At 34.6% G+C, this 13782-nt stretch overlaps 2 protein-coding genes across 6 annotated transcripts; both read left to right on the top strand.

Moving 5' to 3' along the window:
- Positions 1-8028: 8028 nt before the first annotated feature.
- Positions 8029-11808, top strand: LOC130648595 (uncharacterized). 5 transcript variants are annotated; one of them, XM_057454678.1, is made up of 8 exons: positions 9147-9428; positions 9596-9699; positions 9788-10334; positions 10421-10532; positions 10609-10816; positions 10892-11103; positions 11185-11438; positions 11514-11808. In XM_057454678.1, the coding sequence occupies exons 4-8, from the start codon at positions 10515-10517 to the stop codon at positions 11779-11781; spliced, it is 960 nt and encodes a 319-aa protein (XP_057310661.1). In that variant the 5' UTR covers positions 9147-9428; positions 9596-9699; positions 9788-10334; positions 10421-10514; the 3' UTR covers positions 11782-11808. The 5 variants fall into 5 exon arrangements, with proteins under 5 accessions (XP_057310638.1, XP_057310661.1, XP_057310645.1 ...); XM_057454655.1 differs by adding an exon at positions 8029-9134 and having other exon boundaries at positions 9249-10334; XM_057454662.1 differs by having other exon boundaries at positions 9596-10334.
- Positions 11809-11815: 7 nt separating this feature from the next.
- On the top strand, positions 11816-13027 carry LOC130648629 (uncharacterized). The gene is made up of 3 exons (XM_057454688.1): positions 11816-11914; positions 11979-12122; positions 12192-13027. The coding sequence occupies exons 1-3, from the start codon at positions 11863-11865 to the stop codon at positions 12350-12352; spliced, it is 357 nt and encodes a 118-aa protein (XP_057310671.1). The 5' UTR covers positions 11816-11862; the 3' UTR covers positions 12353-13027.
- Positions 13028-13782: the final 755 nt, after the last annotated feature.

Genomic DNA, 13782 nt, shown 5'->3' with positions numbered 1-13782 from the left:
TAGTATACGAGTGGATTGCATCGTGAATGGTTGCTGTATGTGTATCATCGTTTGGTTTGATTGGTAAATTTTTCGTGATGTTGGTGTAATATTCATTGAAGATTTTGCATAATTTTTGTTCGTCGGTGACTATCTTTTCTTTCTCGATTAAGATAATTTTGTTGGTGTTATAACTAACGTTTGAAAACAATGGCTTGACAGACTTCCAGAACTTTTTATTATCAGTAATGCTTGTCATACGTAAACCCTTGAAATACGAACGTCTGGTTTTTCGTAATAAGGAAACACAGTAGTTTCTCTGTCTAGTGAAGTTGGACCAATTTTCTTTTGATCGTGATTTGTTATATATGCGACGAAGTTTGGATCTGTGCATAATAGCTTTGCGAAGCTCCTTGGTGATAAAAGGTGCGTTATTGAATCTTAGTATTTTCTTTTTCAATGGTGCAAAATGGTTTAGCGTAGACGTGATGCATAAATTGGATTGGTTAAAGTCGTAATTGTTCTCAAGTAATTTCAAAAAGTTCATTGATAATGTTCTTTCAAAATCAAAGTAGTCAATTTTGTTGTAATTTCTGTAGTGTTTCACAATTGGGTCGCCTTTAATCACGTTCATTCTCATCACACTTCCAACAAATAAATGCCAATCTGATATGCCAGTTTCGATTGTTACACTATTTTTAAAGAAATTTGGTTGATTTGTTAATATGTGATCAATGCAAGAAGGCGAAGTACTTGACTTAAAGCAGGTTGGTGATTTGATTAGTCTATGGAGGTTGTATGTTGAAATGAAGTTATCGAAATCTGTGTCACTTATTTCCATGTTTAAATCACCCATAATTATGATGTTTTCGTGATAGTTGAGATGTGAAATCAATACATTTGCGATTTGAGTTAAAAAGTAGTAATTTTTTTGTAACGGTGGTTTATATGCACCGATTAAAAGCCATTTGCGTTTTCGAAGATTTATTTCGACAACTAAAACTTCGATATCATCCGGTAAAGTATATTTTCGCAACACTTTGAAGGGAATATTTTCATTTATATAGAGTAAAATACCGCCACCATGTCCATTTCTATCTTTCCTCAGAATTGCGTAATTATCTAACTTAAATTGAGCATCAGTGAACGATTCATCTATTTTCGTTTCAGTTAGAAGCAGAACATCAATATTGTGCTTGAAAGTTAAATCAATTGCTTCGAACTTGTTTCGCAACGAGTTTACGTTCAAATGACCGACTATCAAGTTACACATGTTACTGCGACGTAGAGTGAAAATATCATATGTTGAATCAAAAGTATCTGAGGCAGTGTTCGGTGGATCTGTGTCGTAAATTTCGACAGGTTTTTTGTGTCAATCCTCAATCACCTGTAGAAAGTTCCGAGACAATATTGAAGTCCCTTTCATATTTAGGTGAAGGCGACTTCTATTCAAATGCAAGTCGGGGTTTATATTATCATTATTGATAAAGCCGATGTTTCTTTGTTCGCAAAGATGAGCGAGAGATTTGTTGACTGCCATCACCTTTTTATTTAGTCTGTCTTTTCGTTGAATTATGCCCGATATCATTACATTATTTTCACCAGATTTCAATTTAATAGCCCATTTTACTATGTTTTGAGCAATTTGATCGGTTTCGATTCTATTAAGATCGTTAGTGCCACAATGAATAATAATGTTATCGGGAGACATGTTCGTAGTTGGTATTGCGTAACTTTCCATGCATTTAGTCGTGGCTCCAGAGAAGGATTTCACTATAATCTTGTTCTCGTTTGAAGAAAGTTTCCAGCCCTTCACTTCTTTTACAATCGAGTCTCCAATTATTTGCGTAACTTTAGATTTTTTGTCAGATCTCCTTCGCGGCGTTTTATGCGGCACTTCGTTGGCAACACTATTTACATCATCCATTATTTCTTCAATGGGCAAGTTTTCAAAGCGATTTGCGTGAATAAAGGAACTCTGTTTAATGATTTTTGCCTTAACGGTGTCCTTGGGAATTGTAAAATTCTCGTTTGTTTCGCAAGATTTTAATTTGTTGAAGCTATGAGAGTTATGTAGTATGTCGTCACGCGTTGATGATTTCGTCGCTAATAACATTTGTATCATTTCATTTTTGGCATTTACTTCCTTTTCCAAAAATAAAATCCTTTCCTCCAACACACTAAACATTTTATTACTATCCCATTCGGTAGAAACGTGACGGTTTGACAGAGCAACATTTTTAACACATTCATCAAGGTAGTTTTTAAGATCGTGTATTAGCTCACCTTTCATTTTTTGTAAGTTGATGTTTGAATACATGCGGTCTATAAACGATTCATCACTTTCTTTAACTCCATTTCTTTCAAGAATTATAGGAATATCTGAAGTCGAGCTAATTTTACGAAGTGGTGTATCAATGAATTCTACAATTGGTGTATTAGTTAAATTTTCCATGCTGCTAATGTACGTGACACTGATACTTCCAATACACTTTAACAATATCCAGTCCAGGGTAAAAGAAAATGGGGACCAAATAAATGTGTTACTTTGCCATATTTGACAGCTGCTGACGCATACGCCATGCCACGTGCCGTCGAAGTGGAAGTTTTGTGACTCATTAGTCGTCGCAATGCCAGTGGTGTTTATTGAGAGTCAAATCAACAAAATATTTGAGAGTTATTCTTGGTAATAAATTTAATTGGAATTGACCACATAGGAGATAAATTTCCGTCTCGATTTTTTTGTTAAAGCAGATTGTAAAAATAGGACAATGAAATAAAAATCTAAATTTTCGGTAGACCAGCCAAATTAAAGAAAAAAGATAAGTAAGTAATTTTTTAGAAGATTCAATTATCTCCTTTTGTGGCTCGACTTGCCGAAGAATATGGGTGCCTACGCTTCTGGGCATTTATGGCGTCCTCCTGGGTGAAAAGGCCTTTCCCCCCAGCAGCACGCCACAACTCAAAGTTCTCGCGGTAAGCGTAGCCACCCTTATCCTTCGACAATAACACACTCTCTTTAAAATTTTCCCATGTCAATTCTGGCTCCTTCTAAATGGAAAAGCAGTCATAATACAAACAAAATGTGCAGGGTAAGCATGGTACGACGAACAATGCGAATTTACTTAATTTTTAGAGAGGCTTCATCATGACTTATTACTACACGATCATTGTGATGGTATCTGTGTGATTAGAATTGTAAAGTGGTCACCATCGTCATCTCCTTTAAGCTGCAATTTCTTTTTTCTATTCTTTTTAGTGCACCTGCCAATTTTTGAATGACTTAAGAAGGTTTCATTGACATGTCATATTGTCATTTACTTTGCGCACAATTTCTTTTTTTAAATATAAATGAAGCGTTGCGTACCATTATATTTTTACCAGCATTAACAGAGTTGTCTTCTAAAGAAGTTGTTTCACATACTTTTTTTTGAAATGGTCATTATGTTCTTTATATCACGCTCTCCTATCCCAAACAGGACTTTTTAATTGCTAACGACTTTGTATGACAGTATTTTTTAACATTAAAAATGTAGGATGGCGTACTATGCCAGGATTTATTTCTAACAACATTTTGAGAACAATAAAATGTTAAGAAAATAATTTACAAAGAGGTGGCAAGCCACCGCAATGATGAACTCAATCTGTTAGGTCTTTGGAAATAAGCTAGAGGTTGTACTCCTCTAGAGAAAATGCCTCTAAAAACACAATTCTCCCTTTTTGCAAGGAATTAATTAAAAAATATGTAAAAAAATTAAAAGGACACAACACATTTAAAAAGATGAAGAGAACTTAAACCCAGGCCAGGTAGGTTTCGACCCATATTTCTGAACCTAAGTACCTTGGATGTCTAGCTGGGTCACCTCGAAGAGGTCCGCGGACGGTCATCAGCAGAAACTAGACATCCCTATCTTCCTAAAGTAAACTTTGACCACTTTCTGTTCAACCGTGCTACTCTTACCCTCCAAAGACAAGATCATGTGTGATCAAACCCCTTGCTAACTTAATTTTTATTTGATTTTGTTTTATTTTTGACTGGGGTAATAAGTGGAGTCGCCACTCTCCAAAGACAAGACTGAGTGTAGTCAAGCCCCCTTGCTGACTCATTCTGGTTAAAATATTCTTATCTCAGCTCTTCTAAAAAGAAAACATATGACTCGTGACTGTTAATAAGGCGGTCATCATAGAAAATTACTGCTCTATCATTGCAATGTATCCACCTGTGAACCATTTGATCGAAGGCTGTGGTTGTGTAGTGACCATCATTTAAGTTGCCGCAATGGTTGATAATAGCCCTTAATTGAAAATTTTTACGAAATTTCACTTCTCCATCTACGGTAAAAGGTATGGAAAGGGTACCAGGGTAAGCAGTAATACGAAAGGCAATTTTGACACAAGGCCGTTGGCACTGGCAAAACGTTTTAGCGGTAAAATGAAATGGGAACCGCACGACATTAACTCTTTTTCAACTAGAGCAGTTTGTTGAGCGTTGCAAACATGGCAGAAGTAGGCATTGGTGTCTGACAACTCCTCGCTTTCAAAGAAATTATCTAAGGAAGATTGTAGCGTAGGGTGCAGAGAAATTTGGATGCATGGTGCTATAACTTCTGAGGAGCTCGTAATATGACATGAATTGCAAGTGGTAGATGTCTTGATGCCAATACTAAAAAGACTTCCAAGAAATGGAAAGTCTAATGACAGACCAGGTAGGAGATATTCAAGAACCTCGGGGATGTCGTGCTGAGCAAAGATATTAAATGCACTTCCCTTCGCAGCTGAGATATGATGTTTCATAGCACGCAAAAAATGGGAGGGATCAACTGGACTTCTGGAAATAGCCAAACTTTGAAGAACACCTACAAATGCTTCGCCTAACTTTGAGGTTGTTTTGCTGACAGAAATAGCTTCTTTAACTTTTGGAAGGTTATAAAAACATTGTAAGATTGAGTTTGCATAACATGTGTTTCCCCAGATTTTTAGACCGCTATTCCTAAAATCAGGGTTAGATGGCAATGCGACTGTTGTTTTGGGAGACCTTGTAGCACGTTTTTCAAGTTTTTTGATTTTACACGATTTTGTGTGACTTGCGGAAGATTTCTCAGGGTCTTTTGATTTCTTACATTCCATATTTGTGACAGAAACTACAGGAATGATTGGGGCCTTTTCAGGCTCAACCCAAGTGGTAGAATTTCGAGACATCCAGATGTAAAAAGAGGCACTCATGGAGGTAAAAGTTAGGAATTTTAATAGGGAACGTAAAGGCTTGTTAGGGAAACCAAAGCGACGAAAACAGGTCCTTACTGATTCTGAACAGAAACCCTTTGTACCCACTTCAATGGCAAAGAAATGCACGATCCATCCATTGTTTTTCATAGCATAACAAAGTAAAGAATATTTTTTAAGATTTCGTTTGTGCCAATATTCCGTGTTCTCTTCCCATGGACAAGTCAGTTCTACCATAATTACAGTTTTGGAAAAACTGGATATTAATAACACGTCTGGGCGTAGTTGCGTTATTGCAGTGTAAGGTTGAACAACTAAAACGGAATCTAAATCTGACAGTATTTTCTAATCGGAAGCAAGGTGAAGAAGGCCTGGACACTTTGTATGCCTCTTCTTAGATGGTGATTGACCGGCCGGAATGAAATTAATTTTGTTGCACTTGGAAACCCTAAGAGGTTCATATGATACCAAAAACTCTTTTAATATCTTAACCAAAACTGTTAAAACCGAGTCATGCCGGTATGTGTATCTACCCTGCAAAAGAGAGGTCCTACAGGCACCCAATATGTGAGAGACATTTGAGGATGGTTTCTTGCACAGAATGCAACTTCCATCGCGACCGTACCCCGCCAGACCCGCCCCAGGCTTGACTGCGAAACGACGGGCAGCTACATGGTGATAGGCGGCACCTGTTACTTTGGGTGACCTTGTAACAGCTTTCGACGCAAGACAGATGTAAGCGTCAGCTGTCAGTGAAGGTAAGCATGTCACTGATGCGACGTGACACCATACGGTATTGTGGCACGGCTGCTGACACACGTTGCGTGGGCTGTTACTGTCTGATACATTGTAACTGCGAAACGACGGGCAGCTACATGGTGACAGGCGGCACCTGTTACTTTGGGTGACCTTGTAACAGCTTTCGACGCAAGACAGATGTAAGCGTCAGCTGTCAGTGAAGGTAAGCATGTCACTGACGCGACGTGACACCATACGGTATTGTGGCACGGCTGCTGACACACGTTGCGTGGGCTGTTACTGTCTGATACATTGTAACTGTGTGTGATCCACGGGAAACCCGTCGGTATTGTGTGGCAGCTGGTGACACACAGTGTGTCAGCTGTTACTGTAGGAAAATCTACAAGTACGATGGTCTGTTACTTCTTTTTTATCACAGCACGGTATTAGGAAAGTTTGCAACTGCGATGGTCTGTAACTTCTTGTTTTTTGTCACAGCACGGTGTTGTATTACAATCAGCGAAGTACTAAGTGTCACCTGTTGTATGTAAACTTTTAACTGTACTTAAATTATTGTTCCATTCAACAAAAAATGTGTACCTATTACTGTAATTTGTGTTTATTTTTCACTTCACGGTTAGTATTACTTAGAAGAAAACTTCTACTATCATTTAAGTGTGGAGGAGGAATATAATACTAATACGCGTAACAAATGCTTTTTCAATCAATTTTATTTATTTAATAATCTTGCGGTTTAAAAAATTTCAAAAATTTTGGTTTTATATTTTTTGAAAAATTTTCCACCGTACATTTATTAAACCACTTTTTTCTCTTTAACAAAAAAGAAGTACTTATTTTTGTAATTAAACATTTACTTCCCTGGTAATATCACTTATCAGTACATTTAACGGTGTAATTATATTCTAGCTAAGTAATTATTTTTTACTTTAGAATATGGAAACAGATTTATAGGTTTCTATTTATCGTTTGTTCTATAATAGCAATTTGTGGTAAAAATTTTTGTCAACCAATTTTATTGATTTAAAAATTTTGGCTTTACATCATTTTTAAAAATGTTCCGCTTTCCTTTAATAAAATATTCTTTCTTATTAACAATGAATAAGTACTTCTTTTGTAATTAATTTTTACTGCACTCCTGATATTACTCAAAAGCAAAATTTAAACGCTTGATTATATTTCCCTAACTAATCATTTGTTATGGTTAAATTTACTCAAGAGTAAATTTAGGCGTGCATATTTGTTTGAAAAATTGTATAAAAAAACTTAAAAAAATAACTGAAATTAAATCATGTGGTATATATTTTGTAAGTAATCATTTTTGTTGTTAAAGTTATTAAATTGTGCATTTCAATATTCTTTGTACCATAGTAAACACAACAGTTATGGCTTCAAACCACGGTTATCCTTGCTACAGTATTTATGCTACAGACGTTGACGTTAATGAAAACATCGAAAAATTAAGCCAAAAGCGAGGTGAAGTATTTGTAAATAAGGAGCGATATAATGATATAATGAATTGTGAACATACAGCTGGTAAGTTTCTTTTAATAAAGACACTCATTTGCATTGCATACAACATTATTTGCAACAATTTTGTATTTAGATTCAAGAAAATGTGCAAAAATCGTAAATGATTTGACAATATGGATAGAAAAGAAGAGTTGGAATATGTGCGAAAGGTATAATTCATTCAATATATACAAAACATAACTGTAAATACAGTATTTCTTAAATTTATTATGTCATCATAGTTGCCAGTCTCTGGTGAAACAAAAGATGACTCCGTCATATGCAACATCACGGTTGAAAAGAATACAAACATGCGACGGATGCAGCGGGAGGTACATCATCCCACATATTGATGACTTCCCAAACATTATTAAAACTTGCAGCAAAGAAGATGAGCTACTGCTACGCGTTTTTAATATTGACGCTGGTACATATGTACGTCATCAATACGGACAACGCTCTTCTCCTCTCAGTTTAAAGGTATTTCCCTTGCAAAGACATAACCAATTAATTCATTGTATTATTTAGAATCGTACAGAAACAGTTTTAGAAAGGATTAATTTAATTCAGGACACACAAAGAAAGCGGCGTCTCTTGCGTGTTTATTCGTTACTCATGGATTCTGATATATCCATGTACCGGTATTTATATTTGCTTTAACAAATTGACCAACAGACTTACACGTTAACAACACAAATAATTAGTATCTTCTGCTTTTAGTCACTTCGTTGAAGAATCCCAAGACAGAGAGAAACGCCGTCAGTTGGCGTACGTCTACCAAGAAAAATACTTGGAATGTGCATTGTGGCCTCTCTTATACTTTAGCAAAAATTGATGCGAAAGTCACATTGATGGTAAATTCATTACGTTAAAGTCGATTTATTATCTCTTAATTTGAAAACCTTGTAATGCATTATCCTTATTACATTTATTAAGGCGGGGCGAACAGAAAGTCATGCAAAATTTCATTCAGGCTAAAACTTCTCTCGTCTATTGTGGACTACGGAAATGACTTCTTGCTGTTGCAGTACCAATTTGACAGATGGATCTTTAAAACTGTTTCCGGTAAGTATTGCCACAATTCTCCAAAAGCTACTCTTTTCTATTACTAACACAGTTGTGCAAGAATTTATAATGCATTTTAATTCCCATAAAGGTGCTGTCAACGTTGGCAAAAGATTTAACCTAAATCCAGGAAAATCATTAGAGCAAAAATGGTTTAGCTCATCTTTCTGGAAGAAACAGCATTTCTTTTTGATAGACGCTGTTAAACAATTTGGTTTCCCTAACCTTTTTATCACTATAAGTCCTTACGAATGGACGTTTCCGCAGGTAATATTTTTATGACTGTCCATGAACTATTTGCCTTGCTTTTTTATTTTAGATGAAAGAATTACTCAAACGCTTTGCATTAAAAGCAAGTAGCAACCTTGATTGTGGTGCTGTCCATAATATGCATATCATGCACATTCTTGAACAACTAATACGTGGGTACAACTAGAAAAAAGAATAACAATGTCAACACGTATTTCTACCGTTTTGAATGTCAAAAAAGAGGGAACGATCCACTTGCATCTACTTGTTTGGATTCAAAACACTAAAGATTTAGCATTGGATCGGATTAAATGGACCATGGAATCAAAGAATCCATCCATAGGCTACACGTATGTTTTAAAATTTCTTTATTCCAATAACTCATTCTTTATTTTCTCCAATTTAATGCTTTTATTAGTTCTTTCTTACTTTTTATTCCATCACTTTTGAATTTTCATTATTAGGTACAAAAGCTGCAAAAGTCAGATCAACGTGTTTTCCAATCGCGAGTGTCAAATTGCAAGAGCCACACTGATGACAGTGGGGTAATTCATTTGGAGCACGACGTTCTTGCTTTTGCAAACAAACTCAGAGCATATATAGATACCATTCTAGGAACATTAATGTGTCGTATGGATGTGCAGGTAATTATTATTCGTATGTGAATCACTACCCAAAAACCGTTATTAAATATGTGACAGGCTATGTTGCCAAATTTAAAGATTCCTTTCAATTAACAGGTAACTACTGAAATAATTACAAACACTAAAATATTTTTTCTTTCATCAAACATACTTACACTTCTTAATAGGAGAAAATGCTCGCAACGTTCCCGGTTTTACTTTGGTGTGTCAGTATCTGATGCAACTGCAATTAACGGCGCCTGAGATGACAGCTCATTTCGCAAACATTAAAGTCAGTTTACCCAGTTTATTTTATTGTCTATTGTAATATTCAATGTCTTTGCAACATTCAAAATCTTTGCAACTATGTTTATTTTAAGGTTGCTTGGACACCTACTAAAACAAAGACGTTTGTTATACCAAAACCGTTGAATACCAATGAAAATACGGTGAAAGTATCTCCAAAGGCCGCAATATTGCACAGAAATGTCACTGCAGAACTATATTCGCAATTTTGATACAGCAAAAAATGTAATATCTCTATACGCATTAATATCAGTTATTGCTTTTTTTTGCGAATTTTTGTAATACTTCTTTATTTTTAGCCACCCCCACCATATAGGGATCAAAAACCAAGATTGGTGGCAACAATATACGCCTTAATATTTAACCCCGTTTACTTTTGGCAACATACGTTAATGTCAATGCCATTTCGAAACACGTCAGAAATTGTGAACCCAGAATCGGAGGACTTACCCGAATCAATTGCATATTTTCATAATGCCTTGATAATCAATCCGACATTTTGGAACGATAATCAGAAAATACGCAATCATTTGGATCCATCTGTTCACAAGCGTTATTATATTGACACGTTTCTAGTGTACCTTAAGTCGCTACGTTTAAAGATATTGGCATACCAATCTGGTAAGTTCATATTTTCATGAATATTAAAAGAATTTTGACCCATCAGCAATATTGATATAACAATTTTTATACAATTCCTCATTTAGGAGAAATAACGCTGAGGATACCGAATTTTCTATAGAAGATCTAACTGTAGATCAAAAGATAGTATTTTACTATGTTAAATCAATCTTATTGTCAATGGATCGCAGAAAAAATGTAAATCTTTCTTCATCTTGCATATAAAACTGTATCTTACCAGCATTTTGTTAACAATCTTATTTTCCGTACACAGACAAATCCACAAGCTAATTCTGATATCGACAATGTTTCCCTCGACGAACAGTCAATGGATTCAAGCTTCATTGATGACGACAGCGATTGTGTTCAAAGTATTGATATTAATAACTACAATGAATCGGAAGATAGTATCGTCGAACCAGATGTTGATAGCGAATCTCCTTTAAATCGCAAAATTTTACTTTGTGGCAACCCAGGAACAGGTGCAAGCAACTTTACTTCTTAGAAATAACGAATACAATATTAGTACTTACTTTTTATTAACTTTTTTAAAACAGGAAAATCGCATTTGGTAAAAACCATAATAGCATTCGCGATAGAAAACAAATATGACGCTACACCAACGGCACTACTCGCCGATAGCTACAGACAATGTTTTTCAACGATCACTTGCAAAACAATACATTCTGCCTTTTTAATACCAGTTGAAGATTCACCATGGGAAATAAATTGGCATATTAGTTGGTTCCAGCTTATTGTAGTGGATGAGGTAACTTGTTAATAGAAACAACTGCTGTTAAATATAACTATACAATTAAATTAAATTCACTTATTTTTCTATTACACTTAGATTGGTCAAGTCAATTCTCACATAATCAAGCATATAATGAAAACCTTTGATGCACTTCCATCGAATCCTATTATAATTTTTCTGGGAGATGCGCATCAAAGTTTACCACTAATTACGGTTCAAGAAAAAACAAACTTTGATTCAAGCTTTTTCTCAAGTTTGATGACTCGTTTATTTAAAAAAATTGAACTACATACCTCACATCGTAGCACAACTTTGTATAAAGAGTTTCTGGACAAAATCAGAAGTTTTAAGTATGGTTTCTTCCCGCAGTATACCTTTTTATACTTCTATTTTAATTTTGTTAAGACATTTTATTTATTTTTTAGTATTACATTTGACGAAATAAAACGTATTTTTGAGCATACAAAAATACCAAGTACCAACAAAGTCACCGGCGAAAGGATTTTAGCCATAATTACAGAGAATCCAAATACCATATATATAGCATCTTCCCACAAGACAAAAGATTTCATTAACAAAACTGTGATGAATTACCTTTTCCGCGACGAAGAACCCGACATTGAGGCAAGTATTTCAACCTACAGTAATTTCACCATTACTCCAACAACGAATATCAACTTTATATCCAAATAAACATTTACATTTCTATTCTGCTTTTCTTAGGTAATCGATAGCTCAAGAAAACGTCAAGTGTATTTCGTCGGTTCAATAGGTATGTTGACGGAAAATCGCGATCAAATGGGTTCTTTTATGAATGGCGTCATAGGTAAGAAACGTTTTTAATAAATTTCACTGTATTTTACATCATTGAAAATACATGTGTCTACTAGGTAAAATAATCAATGTGCAATCAACCATCATTGCTGTAGAAACCGCAAGAACGACAGTTTACGTTTATCCGATATATGACAGCCACAGAACCTATTATTATCCAATCATACCTGCATATTGTCAAACGGCTTTAAAATGTCAAGGTTAGTGAAATACTTTAACGCGCCATCACTTCCTTCGCACTTTGATCCTAATAATTTCCGTTTTTTTAGGACAAACACTCCCACATATTACCTGGGCCATCGACAGAGACACAATTGGTCCCGGCATTGGCTACGTTGTGTTATCACGAGTTCGTGAAGCACGAAACGTAGAATTTGCGACAGTATTAACAGCAAAACACATAACGCCTATGACGATATTGCAGTCATGACAATTGTAAATAAATCAGTAACAATGTTTACAGAACATAATTCATTTTTTACTTTTTCCCACTACCCACACCTACGCCTACTGTTTGTTTGAAAAATTAAATTTTGTTTGTATTAAATGTACGCGCGTCTTCTACGATCATTAACGAAATATTGGTATAGCAATAAAATAGTACAGAGTACATTGTTCAAACAATTTCATTGTAATTAACTACAACCTAACCGAGATCTATTAATGTCCCCGTGCACTGTACCTTTGTAAAACAAAATCCTCTTTTTAAGGTGGACTTTTTATTAGTAATATCAAAAATAAATAAAAGCATTCCAGCAATTCATATTTAAAATGATATTGGCCCAGCGCTTTATCTATGATCAGTAACAAAACATTAGTATGGCGCTAAAATTTTTTGTTTTAATTAACTACATCCGTTGCGTATTGTTCCACTGTAAAAAATTTTCTAAGATGTCTCCAAACAAAAATTAGCCGGTAATACATTTTTTAAACGCGCACATGACAAAAAATCACACTTAAGGGCATTATAACTTAAGGAATCGCACTTATCGGCACTATAAGTTATTACGTTGTTATAAAGTAGACTTTTTAATTCGCAATATCGAAAATAAATAAAAGCAATTCATTTGTATATGTAAATTAATACTGATGCCGCACATTAACCATGATCATTTACAAATTATTATTATGGGAATCAAAATACAAAGTACTTTGTTCCAATTATTTTTTTGTATTTATTATTTTCCTTAAACGCGCATTTAACAACGAATCACACTTAACTGTACTTATAATCCATTAAGATATTGTAAAGTACACTTTCTAGTTTGTTTACATTTAATACACATCAGCAATTTCTATATTGGAAATAACATTATCGCGGCGCATTATGCAAGATCAGTAGGAAAGTATTAGTATAGGAATTAAAAATGCATAGTACTTTGTTCCAGCAATAGTTTGTATTTATTATATTGATTAAGTGCGCATTCAACAACGAATCGCAATTAACGGCACTATAAGTTATTAACATAATATAAAGTAGATTTTTTTTTTCGTAATATCGAAAATAAACAAAAACATTTCAGTAATATTTATTGAAATAATATTGGCGCCGTGCATTAACCATGATTACTAAGAAAACATTAGCATGGAAATTAAAAGAAGAAGTACATATTGCGATATCGAAATTAAGTAAAAGCGTTTCAGTAATATATATTGGAAATAATATTATCGCGGCGTATTATGCAAGATCATTAAGAAAATGTTAATATGGGAATAAAAAATACAAAGCCATTCGTCCAGCAATTTTTTTGTATTTATTATATTCCTTAAATGCGCATTTAGCAACGAATCTCACTTAACGGCACTATAACTTAATAAGATATTATAACTAGACTTTTGAATTCGCAATATCGAAAATAA

This window comes from Hydractinia symbiolongicarpus, chromosome 1 (assembly GCF_029227915.1).
Source record: "Hydractinia symbiolongicarpus strain clone_291-10 chromosome 1, HSymV2.1, whole genome shotgun sequence".
Classification (NCBI taxonomy): domain Eukaryota; kingdom Metazoa; phylum Cnidaria; class Hydrozoa; order Anthoathecata; family Hydractiniidae; genus Hydractinia; species Hydractinia symbiolongicarpus.
The sequence above is the reverse complement of the archived record's forward strand: the minus strand, read 5'-3'. Positions and strand labels throughout refer to the sequence as shown.

Bases quoted from the DNA above. Each gene is read 5' to 3' on its own strand.
- LOC130648629 (XM_057454688.1), top strand. From the start codon at position 11,863: ATGTTGACGGAAAATCGCGATCAAATGGGTTCTTTTATGAATGGCGTC. The intron at 11,915-11,978 runs GTAAGAAACGTT...TGTGTCTACTAG, and splicing joins TTTTATGAATGGCGTCATAG to GTAAAATAATCAATGTGCAA. The intron at 12,123-12,191 runs GTTAGTGAAATA...CCGTTTTTTTAG, and splicing joins AACGGCTTTAAAATGTCAAG to GACAAACACTCCCACATATT.
- LOC130648595 (XM_057454655.1), top strand. The intron at 11,104-11,184 runs GTAACTTGTTAA...TATTACACTTAG, and splicing joins AGCTTATTGTAGTGGATGAG to ATTGGTCAAGTCAATTCTCA. The intron at 11,439-11,513 runs GTATGGTTTCTT...TTTATTTTTTAG, and splicing joins GACAAAATCAGAAGTTTTAA to TATTACATTTGACGAAATAA.